Source organism: Pleurodeles waltl, chromosome 10 (genome assembly GCF_031143425.1).
Source record: "Pleurodeles waltl isolate 20211129_DDA chromosome 10, aPleWal1.hap1.20221129, whole genome shotgun sequence".
Lineage (NCBI taxonomy): Eukaryota > Metazoa > Chordata > Amphibia > Caudata > Salamandridae > Pleurodeles > Pleurodeles waltl.
Window position 1 is genome coordinate 678,194,880 of NC_090449.1, and position 12,328 is coordinate 678,207,207.

At 45.0% G+C, this 12,328-nt stretch overlaps 1 protein-coding gene across 7 annotated transcripts in view; it reads right to left on the reverse strand.

Annotated features, from left to right (window-relative positions):
• The window catches only part of LARP4B (La ribonucleoprotein 4B), an 857,205-nt gene that overhangs the window by 653,522 nt on the left and 191,355 nt on the right, over positions 1–12,328 (reverse strand). For all 7 annotated transcript variants that reach the window (XM_069211182.1, XM_069211183.1, XM_069211184.1 and 4 more), the window contains one exon: positions 997–1,158. In XM_069211182.1, the coding sequence (XP_069067283.1) occupies positions 997–1,158 (162 nt within the window). The remainder of the gene's footprint in view (positions 1–996; positions 1,159–12,328) is intronic.

Here is a 12,328-nt window from a genome sequence, read left to right on the forward strand (position 1 = left end):
GAAGCCATCAACACTGATGATGCCTTTGGAACAGAGCTTGGAGCTTTAACTGCTGAACCTGTGAAGTTTGTAAAAGGATTTGCTGAGCCAGAAGAAGAATGTGACTTTAAAGACATAGAAAAATACCTTGTGCGTGTGTGGAAAACGAGTTCTGACATTTGACTATCTTCAGTACAGTGAGTTCAAGAGATCAGTCCTGCTAAGTGATCTTCCACAGACATCATATTCTGTGCGTGGACAAATTAAAAGAGCATTCTACTTGATCAGAAGATGAGGTAATGTTTCCATCGAGCATACACAGAGAAAGATACTTGTGAATTTGGTTGGGGGATGGGGTGTTAAAATCTATGAAATCTCTGAAGCCTCTAGCCACGGAACTTACACGTACTTGCAAAAACTGTGCTACAAAAAGATATCCCTGCCAATATTCTCTTCTTAAATGTTCAACATTCTGCAAATGTACCACAAGCGATTGCTTTAACAGATAAAGTGAACTATGAAAATGTCTAAAACAGGAGTGGTAAACATTTTTGTTTCATATTCAGATCATAAACATTTAGTGAATACATAAAAGGAATAAAAACCATTATATATTTTTTTATTTTTCTCTCTCAAAATGAAGTATATAGGTCCCACGGTTCCTGAATTACATCACTGCAACACGTCCGCCATTTTTGAAAAAATGTTGTCCAGAAAAACTCAGCCCGGATCAGCAATGTATACCCAAGTCAGATTACTTCTCTAATGATCCAAAAACACGAATAAAAAATAGAAATCTCTGCTCAACTTTTTTTTTTTTTTTTTTTTAAAGAGAGCCCTATCAGGCGGTCAGGATTACTAAGAAGAAAAGGTAACCGTTACACAGGGCTGAAGACTGGTCTTGTGAGACAGCGCAGAAAACCTTTCAATATGTACACATACATGTGTTGCTGCTGCTGCAATGGTGAAAATAAAAAAATACTAGTTTTATTGAACGCAGCAGCATGCACTAATTACCTGGCAATGTGGTTTCATGTACTGATTCATACTCAGAATTTTCCAAGGTCACAGTGTTCATATCTGTGTGGTCAGCTGCTGAAATATTTAGAGATTGCTCTTGTGACTCTGCTAACACTGCATTCTGATGCTTTTTGTCCCCATCTCCATTTGCATCCAATCCTAAAAAGAAAAGATAAATCTAAAGTTTAAGCTGCCTTGTCAGCATTAGAATGATTGATTTACAAGTATTTTTTATGTTTACAGGATAACCAAATGCGCCTCAACATCTGTCTAAAGATAAGACTGTTCATGCAACCCAGACAAATGTCAAGGAAGTACTGAGGGTTTGGGGGTGAGGGGTTAATCACCTCCTGGTAAACTATTATATAACAATTTCTAGGTTAAATGGAAAACAGAAGGTGTGAGGTAGTGCCATCCTTTGAAAAATGGATGAATGGAAAGGAGGGCCATCATTTAATTTAAGTACAGATCAGCAATAATTTCTCACAACATCCTGCCCAATGACCCTTTCCTGTTGGTGCTACATGTGCACTCCTACGGTCTAGGCAATGTGCACATGGAAATTTTCAGGCACAGAGAGAAGAATAAGGCCGATAAAAAAGAGGCACAAATTAATCATCTTATTCTGCGCATTTACGGTTGTTAAATGAGGACCTAAGTGGAGGAAAGGTACAGGACTGGTATGGGTAAGAGAAGGTTGGCTGAGAGACTTGTGCTTAATTTAGGGAGGCTACATGGAGGTAAAAGAAGTCCCTGCTCTGAAGTTAGAGAATATCTGCATATTAAGAGGAGATGCAGTGGCAAAAAGAAGAAGTCTTTGTGCTAGGTGGCCAGAAGGGACATGAGTACACATTAAAAGAGACTGGAAGGAAAATCAGTGAGGCAGAGCAGCATACTATGGTGGAGGTAACATCACACTGGGAGGCATGAACTGAGGCAGCTTGTAGAAAGAAGCAAAGATGTTTACCAAATTTATCAATGTGAATATAGGCTGCACTGGGTGAGGTCTTGCAGTACATTTCCTCAGGATATACGCAAAGTGATCAAAATTTTGAAGATAAAAAAGCGCCCCTGCCTAATTTGATAACTGTTTTATGAAGTGTTTAAATTGTGTGTGTGACTATATATATAGCACTTAGTTATGAAAACGTTATGGATTCTTTCCAAACAAAACCAACTTAAACTATGCAGACCTTATAAAGCACACCTACTTAGTATTGCGAACTCACCAGCCACAGATTAACAGTAACTCGTGACTTCTGCATCCACTGCTTATATCCTTTTATATAAAATCAATTATAGCATATTATATGATTGCCTTCCTAACAAGACTTACGGCATGTCTAAGCGAGTTCACAATACTGTACGGAGGGAGGTGCGCAAATTAGAGGACTTTTCAGACAGGGCCCAAGTTCTAATTTAGCTATAACTTAAGAATATTTAAAGTCTCTATAAAATAAGTTGGTTTTGTATAAAATATAAAAAGGATAAATAAAATGTTCATAACTACAACTATAACTACATTTTAACCCTTGTTTTTTTTATTTGATTTGAAGAGTTTTTTTTTATTTTTGTTTATGAAAATGTATTTAAAATTGTAGACTGAAGTGTCGTCAAGAGGACTGTCGAGTGTAGTGTCGTCGAGTAGAGTGCCATTCAGTGTAGGGTCACTGAGTAGAGTGGCAGAGTGCAGTACAGTGGAGTAGAGTAATAAAGACTGGAGTGACGTCCAGTTTAGAGTGGTAGAGAGTGGAGAACAGTGGCATGGAAAGGAGTGGTGCAGATTGGAGGGGCATACAGTGGAGTATTGTTCTAGAGTAGAGTGGGGTAAAGTGAAATGGTGTGCATACAGTACTGAATAGTGGCAGAGTGGAGTGTCAAAGTGGAGTGTTGAGTGGAGTGTCGTATAGTGGATTGTCATTGAGTGCTGCAGAGTGAAGTGGAGTATAGTGTTGTACAGTGGAGTGGAGGAGAGTGTCATACAGCAGAGTGTTGTACAGTAGAGTGAAGGAGTGTTGTGGTGTGTCAGACGGTCGGACAGTGGAGTAGATTGATCTAGAGTGTAGTGGTGTATCAGTACAGTAGTGTAGGAAGTTGGCTCTGTATGTGCTATTTCAAAGTAAGGAATAGCATGCACAGAGTCCAAGGGTTCCCCTTAGAGGTAAAATAGTGGTAAAAATAGATAATACTAATGCTCTATTTTGTGGTAGTGTGGTCGAGCAGTAGGCTTATCCAAGGAGTAGTGTTAAGCATTTGTTGTACATACACATAGACAATAAATGAGGTACACACACTCAGAGACAAATCCAGCCAATAGGTTTTGTTATAGAAAAATATATTTTCTTAGTTTATTTTAAGAACCACAGGTTCAAATTTAACATGTAATATCTTGTTTGAAAGGTATTGCAGGTAAGTACATTAGGAACTTTGAATCATTTCAATTGCATGTATACTTTTCAAGTTATTCACAAATAGCTATTTTAAAAGTGGACTGGGGGAGGTAAGTATTTGTTAGTTTTACCAGGTAAGTAAGACACTTACAGGGTTTAGTTCTTGGTCCAAGGTAGCCCACCGTTGGGGGTTCAGAGCAACCCCAAAGTTACCACACCAGCAGCTCAGGGCCGGTCAGGTGCAGAGTTCAAAGTGGTGCCCAAAACGCATAGGCCTCAATGGAGAGAAGGGGATGCCCCGGTTCCGGTCTGCTTGCAGGTAAGTACCTGCGTCTTCGGAGGGCAGACCAGGGGGGGTTTTGTAGGGCACCGGGGGGGGGGGGGGACACAAGCCCACACAGAAATTTCACCCTCGGCGGCGCGGGGGCGGCCGGGTGCAGTGTTCGAACAAGCGTCGGGTTCGCAATGGAAGTCAATGAGAGATCAAGGGATCTCTTCAGCGCTGCAGGCAGGCAAGGAGGGGCTTCCTCGGGGAAACCTCCACTTGGGCAAGGGAGAGGGACTCCTGGGGGTCACTTCTGCAGTGAAAGTCCGGTCCTTCGGGTCCTGGGGGCTGCGGGTGCAGGGTCTTTTCCAGGCGTCGGGACTTAGGTTTCAGAGAGTCGCGGTCAGGGGAAGCCTCGGGATTCCCTCTGCAGGCGGCGCTGTGGGGGCTCAGGGGGGACAGGTTTTGGTACTCACAGTCGTAGAGTAGTCCGGGGGTCCTCCCTGAGGTGTTGGTTCTCCACCAGCCGAGTCGGGGTCGTCGGGTGCAGTGTTGCAAGTCTCACGCTTCTTGCGGGGAGTTGCAGGGTTCTTTAAAGCTGCTTCTTGAAACAAAGTTGCAGTCTTTTTGGAGCAGGTCCGCTGTCCTCGGGAGTTTCTTGTCGTCGTCGAAGCAGGGCAGTCCTCAGAGGATGCAGAGGTCGCGGGTCCCTTTGGAAGGCGTCGCTGGAGCAGAGTTTCTTTGGAAGGCAGGAGACAGGCCGGTGAGTTTCTGGAGCCAAGGCAGTTGTCGTCTTCTGGTCTTCCTCTGCAGGGGTTTTCAGCTAGGCAGTCCTTCTTCTTGTTGTCGCAGGAATCTAATTTTCTAGGGTTCAGGGTAGCCCTTAAATACTAAATTTAAGGGCGTGTTTAGTTCTGGGGGGTTAGTAGCCAATGGCCACTAGCCCTGAGGGTGGGTACACCCTCTTTGTGCCGCCTCCCAAGGGGAGGGGGTCGCAATCCTAACCCTATTGGGGGAATCCTCCATCTGCAAGATGGAGGATTTCTAAAAGTTAGAGTCACCTCAGCTCAGGACACCTTAGGGGCTGTCCTGACTAGCCAGTGACTCCTCCTTCTTATTCTCATTATTTTCTCCGGCCTTGCCGCCAAAAGCGGGGGCCGGGGCCGGAGGGGGCGGGCAACTCCACTAGCTGGAGTGTCCTGCGGTGCTGTGACAAAGGGGTGAGCCTTTGAGGCTCACCGCCAGGTGTTACAGCTCCTGCCTGGGGGAGGTGTTAGCATCTCCACCCAGTGCAGGCTTTGTTACTGGCCTCAGAGTGACAAAGGCACTCTCCCCATGAGGCCAGCAACATGTCTCTAGTGTGGCAGGCTGCTGGAACCAGTCAGCCTACACAGACAGTCGGTTAAGTTTCAGGGGGCACCTCTAAGGTGCCCTCTGGGGTGTATTTTGCAATAAAATGGAAGTTTGATACCAAACTTCCCAGTTTTCAGTGTAGCCATTATGGTGCTGTGGAGTTCGTGTTTGACAAACTCCCAGACCATATACTCTTATGGCTACCCTGCACTTACAATGTCTAAGGTTTTGTTTAGACACTGTAGGGGTACCATGCTCATGCACTGGTACCCTCACCTATGGTATAGTGCACCCTGCCTTAGGGCTGTAAGGCCTGCTAGAGGGGTGACTGACCTATACTTGCAGAGGCAGTGAGAGGCTGGCATGGCACCCTGAGGGGAGTGCCATGTCGACTTACTCGTTTTGTTCTCACTAGCACACACAAGCTGGCTAGCAGTGTGTCTGTGCTGAGTGAGAGGTCTCCAGGGTGGCATAAGACATGCTGCAGCCCTTAGAGACCTTCCTTGGCATCAGGGCCCTTGGTACTAGAAGTACCAGTTACAAGGGACTTATCTGGGTGCCAGGGTCTGCCAATTGGGGATACAAAAGTACAGGTTAGGGAAAGAACACTGGTGCTGGGGCCTGGTTAGCAGGCCTCAGCACACTTTCAATTGTAAACATAGCATCAGCAAAGGCAAAAAGTCAGGGGGCAACCATGCCAAGGAGGCATTTCCTTACAAGTAGTGTGTTGCATAATTGCATACAGTGGACTAGTGTCGCAGTGTGGTGTGTCGAGTGGAGTGTGGTACAGTAGAGTGAAGGAGAGTGTGATACTGTTCAGTTGTGTAGCGTGGAGTGGCAGAGTGTGATAGAATGGAGTAGCACAGAGTGTGGTAGAGTAGAGCAGTGTATAACACTGTATTAAACTGGAACCGTGTCAGTACAGTGGGGTAAACTGGTGCAGAGTACCACAGAGTAGAGCGGCAGAGTGGAGTAGTGTTGAAAAAGGACATAGTGTCATACACTGGAGTGCTGTTGAGTGGAGTATGTCGAGTAGAGGAGAGTGTCTTAGAGGAGAGTGACATGTTGTGGAGTGGCAGGTCATAGTGTGGAATGGTGCTTTAGAGTGGAGTGCCATGTCGTACAGTAGAGTACTGTGTTGTGGCACAGAGTGTTATAGAGTGCAGCGGCGTGGAGTGGGGTGTTGTAGAGAGAGTGCAGTCTCAAAATGGAATAGACACAGTGGAGTGGAGTAGGTTGAAGTAGTGTTGAAAGTGAAGTACTGTGGCGTACAGTGGAGTGGCAGCATAGGGAGGCATAAGGAAGAGTGTTGCGAGTGGAGAGGGATAGAGTAGCGTAGTTAAGTACAGTGGAGTAAACTGGAGTAGTGTGTCAGACAACAGTGTACTAAAGTGGCATAGAGTAGGAGTTGTGTAAGGTGGCAGAGAGCAGTGGATAAGGGGAGAAGCAGCTTGAGAGAGAGGGGGGGTAGGACAGCGGGTGCAGCGGCAGACGGGAGGGACAACAGCGGGTGCAGCGGCATATATATATATACACACACATACATATATACATATATACATACATATATATACACACACACACACACATATATATATATATATATATATATATATATACACACACACATATATATATATATACACACACACACATATATATATATATATATATATATATACACATATATATATATACACATATATATACATATATATATATAAATATACACATACATATATATACATACATATACATACATATACACACACATACACATATAGACACACACACACACGATGTACATAAAGTTAAGATTGATAAAACCTCTCCATATAAATACCTATATGTACATTGAAGCAGCAATATTTACATGGTCTGCTGTACACCTTCATCCTGTGGTACATATTTTTGTGGTTTCGATTAAGTGTAAGTAACTTATCTTTACATTACTATATACATGCCACTTATTGTAGTTATTGGAAGTACACATAAACCTCTATGTATGCACCTATATTTATGAAGAAAGCAGCAGTACATTTGACACATTTATCTTTGGGGTGCAATACATAGTTTTCCCCTTATATAAATGTAGTGAAGTTTAATTTATTGTACAGATATTGAAATCCATTGCAGTATAAAACCCCAAGCTACTGGTAAAACAGTGTTAATATCAGACAAATACACAAAATACTTAATTTAAATACATTATCAAAATAAGAACATTCCCATAATGACAGGGGATCCAGCTGCGAAATATAGCATTGCACATTATTATAATTAGGATAAATTCCCGGCCTCCCTACAAGATATACACCCTCCTCAAACAGTAAACATGGAACCAATGACTATTCGGGCCCTTAAAGCGCTTACATGCATTAGTTGATCCCACATAAAATAACAACCAACAATATATTAAGAACCATAGTAAAAAAAAAAAAAAAAAAAACTCAGTGACTGTGCAAAGTTGGTTGAAAACCCAAGGGAGCAAGAGCAGAAGATAGTTTTCATACACCATTAAATCACTGCTATCAGTGCCCTTAATGAACTTGACTGGGCGGCATTAATAAATTTGGTTAATAAAACATTCAGCATTGTGTTCTCAGGATCCAGGGACTTAATAACAGCCTCCCGGCAAGAGCAACCACCCAGTTTATTCCATTTATTCGGCAACAAGGATCTGCGCCACTTAAGCGAAGATGAACACAGGCAACAGGTTCAAAAGATTCTTCCCAGCAACCACAACCCCTGCATATTACACCCTTCCCTGGATTAGACAGCCAGGTGGGTAAATGCTTCAAAGAAGCTCAAACACCCATCCTTAGAGCCATGAATTTCTCTTTCAAATGAATGCCATAAGGGAAGGAAAAATAGCCAGCTGGGGTAACTGGCCGGAACGAAATAATAACTGCCCAAGAGGTAAGGTGAGCTCTATCTGTGTGGTAGGACCACAGCTGAACACTCTTTTACTACCCAATTTAAAAAGGGGATGAGAAGGATTGTTAGCCCAGATATCCTCAACTCTCAATAGCCATTAACAATCAGTCAAAAAGCGGTAGCGAGACCCTTTCGCCCCAGTCGCACTAATTTCGAGCCATAGAACTGACTCCAAACTATCCTCTTTAGCCCGCTGGAGGTTATTACAGAGTTTCAGGAAAGCACCTGCACCTACTTCCTGTGGATCTAAAAGGCCAAATTCCAGCCAAACCTGTGCAGAAGATGTTGATTGCTGTAGGTGAAAGACCCTCTCATATATCCTGTTAACCAACCAGTTTAGCAGACATGAGCCTCTGCCCAAAATAACTTCCTGAGCAGAGAACTGTGAGGGAGTGATCTTTGCTCTCATAACTTCCATTAATGGGAACAGATTAGACCCCCTAAGGGTTTTAAATAGTTTGGAAAAACCCACCTGTAGGGCCACGACTAACTTAGATCTCCTTCCTCTGCCTAACAAAGCTACCCCTGGCATCGAAATGCACCCCTAGATATGTATAAGAGTGGTCTGATATATGTTTACTGCTCTTATAGCACCAGTTGCAACCTAAGGCTTTTTCCTGCCAAAAGAAACCACTTTTGTTTTTTGCAGATTTACTTCTAAATAGTTCAAAGCTATATAAAGTGCAAGTTGGTTGAGAAACTGTTGTAGGCCAACTCTGGTATGGCTGAATGTAGGACGCTGGCTCAGTATATACTATATCAAAATGAAATATAGTGTGCAGGGAGTCCAGGGGTTCCCCAAGAGGCTTGACAGAGGCAATAATAGATAATACTAATGCTCTATTTGTGGTAGTGTGGTCGAGCAGTTAGGCTTATCAGAGGGTAGTGTTAAGCATTTGCTGTACACACCCAAGCAACAAATAAGAACACACACTCAATGACATAACTCCAGGCCAATAGGCTTTTATATAGAAAAATATTATTTTCTTCATTTTTAGAACCACAATAATCAAATTGCAGGAAAGGACATTTAATGTAAGTTACTTTGCATGGGTATAGTTAGGACTTGGAACCAAAACAGTAATGTACACAGTTATTCATAAAATGGCAATAAGCTATTTTAAAAGTGGACACTGTGCAAAATTCAACAGTTCCTGGGGCAGGCAAGTACAGTTTCGTTAATATGGTAAGTAAGCACTTACAAGTTCAGTCTCTGGGTCATAGGTAGCCCACCGATGGGGGTTCAAGGCAACCCCAAACACTCAGCAACACAGGGCCGGTCAGATGCAGAGGTGAAAGAGGGGCCCAAATAACATGGGCGCCTATGGAGACAGGGGGCGCTCTGGTTCTGGTCTGCTGGCAGGTAAGTACTTGCGTCTTCAGGGAGCAGACCAGGGGGGTTGGGTGTCCCAAGTAGGCACACAAAACATACCCTCAGTGTAAGGAAATGCCTCCTTGGCATGGTTACCCCCCTGACTTTTTTGCCTTTGCTGATGCTATGTTTACAATTGAAAGTGTGCTGAGGCCTGCTAACCAGGCCCCAGCACCAGTGTTCTTTCCCTAACCTGTACTTTTGTATCCACAATTGGCAGACCCTGGCATCCAGATAAGTCCCTTGTAACTGGTACTTCTAGTACCAAGGGCCCTGATGCCAAGGAAGGTCTCTAAGGGCTGCAGCATGTCTTATGCCACCCTGGAGACCTCTCACTCGGCACAGACACACTGCTTGCCAGCTTGTGTGTGCTAGTGAGGACAAAACGAGTAAGTCGACATGGCACTCCCCTCAGGGTGCCATGCCAGCCTCTCACTGCCTATGCAGTATAGGTAAGACACCCCTCTAGCAGGCCTTACAGCCCTAAGGCAGGGTGCACTATACCATAGGTGAGGGTACCAGTGCATGAGCATGGTACCCCTACAGTGTCTAAACAAAACCTTAGACATTGTAAGTGCAGGGTAGCCATAAGAGTATATGGTCTGGGAGTTTGTCAAACACGAACTCCACAGCACCATAATGGCTACACTGAAAACTGGGAAGTTTGGTATCAAACTTCTCAGCACAATAAATGCACACTGATGCCAGTGTACATTTTATTGTAAAATACACCCCAGAGGGCACCTTAGAGGTGCCCCCTGAAACTTAACCGACTATCTGTGTAGGCTGACTAGTTTTAGCAGCCTGCCACAAACCGAGACATGTTGCTGGCCCCATGGGGAGAGTGCCTTTGTCACTCTAAGGCCAGTAACAAAGCCTGCACTGGGTGGAGATGCTAACACCTCCCCCAGGCAGGAATTGTCACACCTGGCGGTGAGCCTCAAAGGCTCACCTCCTTTGTGCCAACCCAGCAGGACACTCCAGCTAGTGGAGTTGCCCGCCCCCTCCGGCCAGGCCCCACTTTTGGCGGCAAGGCCGGAGAAAATAATGAGAAAAACAAGGAGGAGTCACTGACCAGTCAGGACAGCCCCTAAGGTGTCCTGAGCTGAGGTGACTAACTTTTAGAAATCCTCCATCTTGCAGATGGAGGATTCCCCCAATAGGGTTAGGATTGTGACCCCCTCCCCTTGGGAGGAGGCACAAAGAGGGTGTACCCACCCTCAGGGCTAGTAGCCATTGGCTACTAACCCCCCAGACCTAAACACGCCCTTAAATTTAGTATTTAAGGGCTACCCTGAACCCTAGAAAATTAGATTCCTGCAACTACAAGAAGAAGGACTGCCTAGCTGAAAACCCCTGCAGAGGAAGACCAGAAGACGACAACTGCCTTGGCTCCAGAAACTCACCGGCCTGTCTCCTGCCTTCCAAAGATCCTGCTCCAGCGACGCCTTCCAAAGGGACCAGCGACCTCGACATCCTCTGAGGACTGCCCCTGCTTCGAAAAGACAAGAAACTCCCGAGGACAGCGGACCTGCTCCAAGAAAGGCTGCAACTTTGTTTCCAGCAGCCTTGAAAGAACCCTGCAAGCTCCCCGCAAGAAGCGTGAGACTTGCAACACTGCACCCGGCGACCCCGACTCGGCTGGTGGAGATCCGACACCTCAGGAGGGACCCCAGGACTACTCTGATACTGTGAGTACCAAAACCTGTCCCCCCTGAGCCCCCACAGCGCCGCCTGCAGAGGGAATCCCGAGGCTTCCCCTGACCGCGACTCTTTGAATCCAAAGTCCCGACGCCTGGGAGAGACCCTGCACCCGCAGCCCCCAGGACCTGAGGGACCGGACTTTCACTGGAGAAGTGACCCCCAGGAGTCCCTCTCCCTTGTCCAAGTGGAGGTTTCCCCGAGGAACCCCCCCCCTTGCCTGCCTGCAGCGCTGAAGAGATCCCGAGATCTCTCATAGACTAACATTGCGAACCCGACGCCTGTTTCTACACTGCACCCGGCCGCCCCCGCGCCGCTGAGGGTGAAATTTCTGTGTGGGCTTGTGTCCCCCCCGGTGCCCTACAAAACCCCTCTGGTCTGCCCTCCGAAGACGCAGGTACTTACCTGCAAGCAGACCGGAACCGGGGCACCCCCTTCTCTCCATTCTAGCCTATGTGTTTTGGGCACCACTTTGAACTCTGCACCTGACCGGCCCTGAGCTGCTGGTGTGGTGACTTTGGGGTTGCTCTGAACCCCCAACGGTGGGCTACCTTGGACCAAGAACTGAACCCTGTAAGTGTCTTACTTACCTGGTAAACCTAACAAAAACTTACCTCCCCTAGGAACTGTGAAAATTGCACTAAGTGTCCACTTTTAAAACAGCTACTTGTCAATAACTTGAAAAGTATACATGCAATTTTTATGATTTAAAGTTCCTAAAGTACTTACCTGCAATACCTTTCGAATGAGATATTACATGTAGAATTTGAACCTGTGGTTCTTAAAATAAACTAAGAAAAGATATTTTTCTATAACAAAACCTATTGGCTGGATTTGTCTCCGAGTGTGTGTACCTCATTTATTGTCTATGTGTATGTACAACAAATGCTTAACACTACTCCTTGGATAAGCCTACTGCTCGACCACACTACCACAAAATAGAGCATTAGTATTATCTATTTTTACCACTATTTTACCTCTAAGGGGAACCCTTGGACTCTGTGCATGCTATTCCTTACTTTGAAATAGCACATACAGAGCCAACTTCCTACATTGGTGGATCAGCGGTGGGGTACAAGACTTTGCATTTGCTGGACTACTCAGCCAATACCTGATCACACGACAAATTCCAAAATTGTCATTAGAAATTGATTTTTGCAATTTGAAAAGTTTTCTAAATTCTTAAAAGACCTGCTAGGGCCTTGTGTTAGATCCTGTTTAGCATTTCTTTTAGAGTTTAAAAGTTTGTAAAAGTTTGAATTAGATTCTAGAACCAGTTGTAGATTCTTAAAAAGTATTCCAACTTTTAGA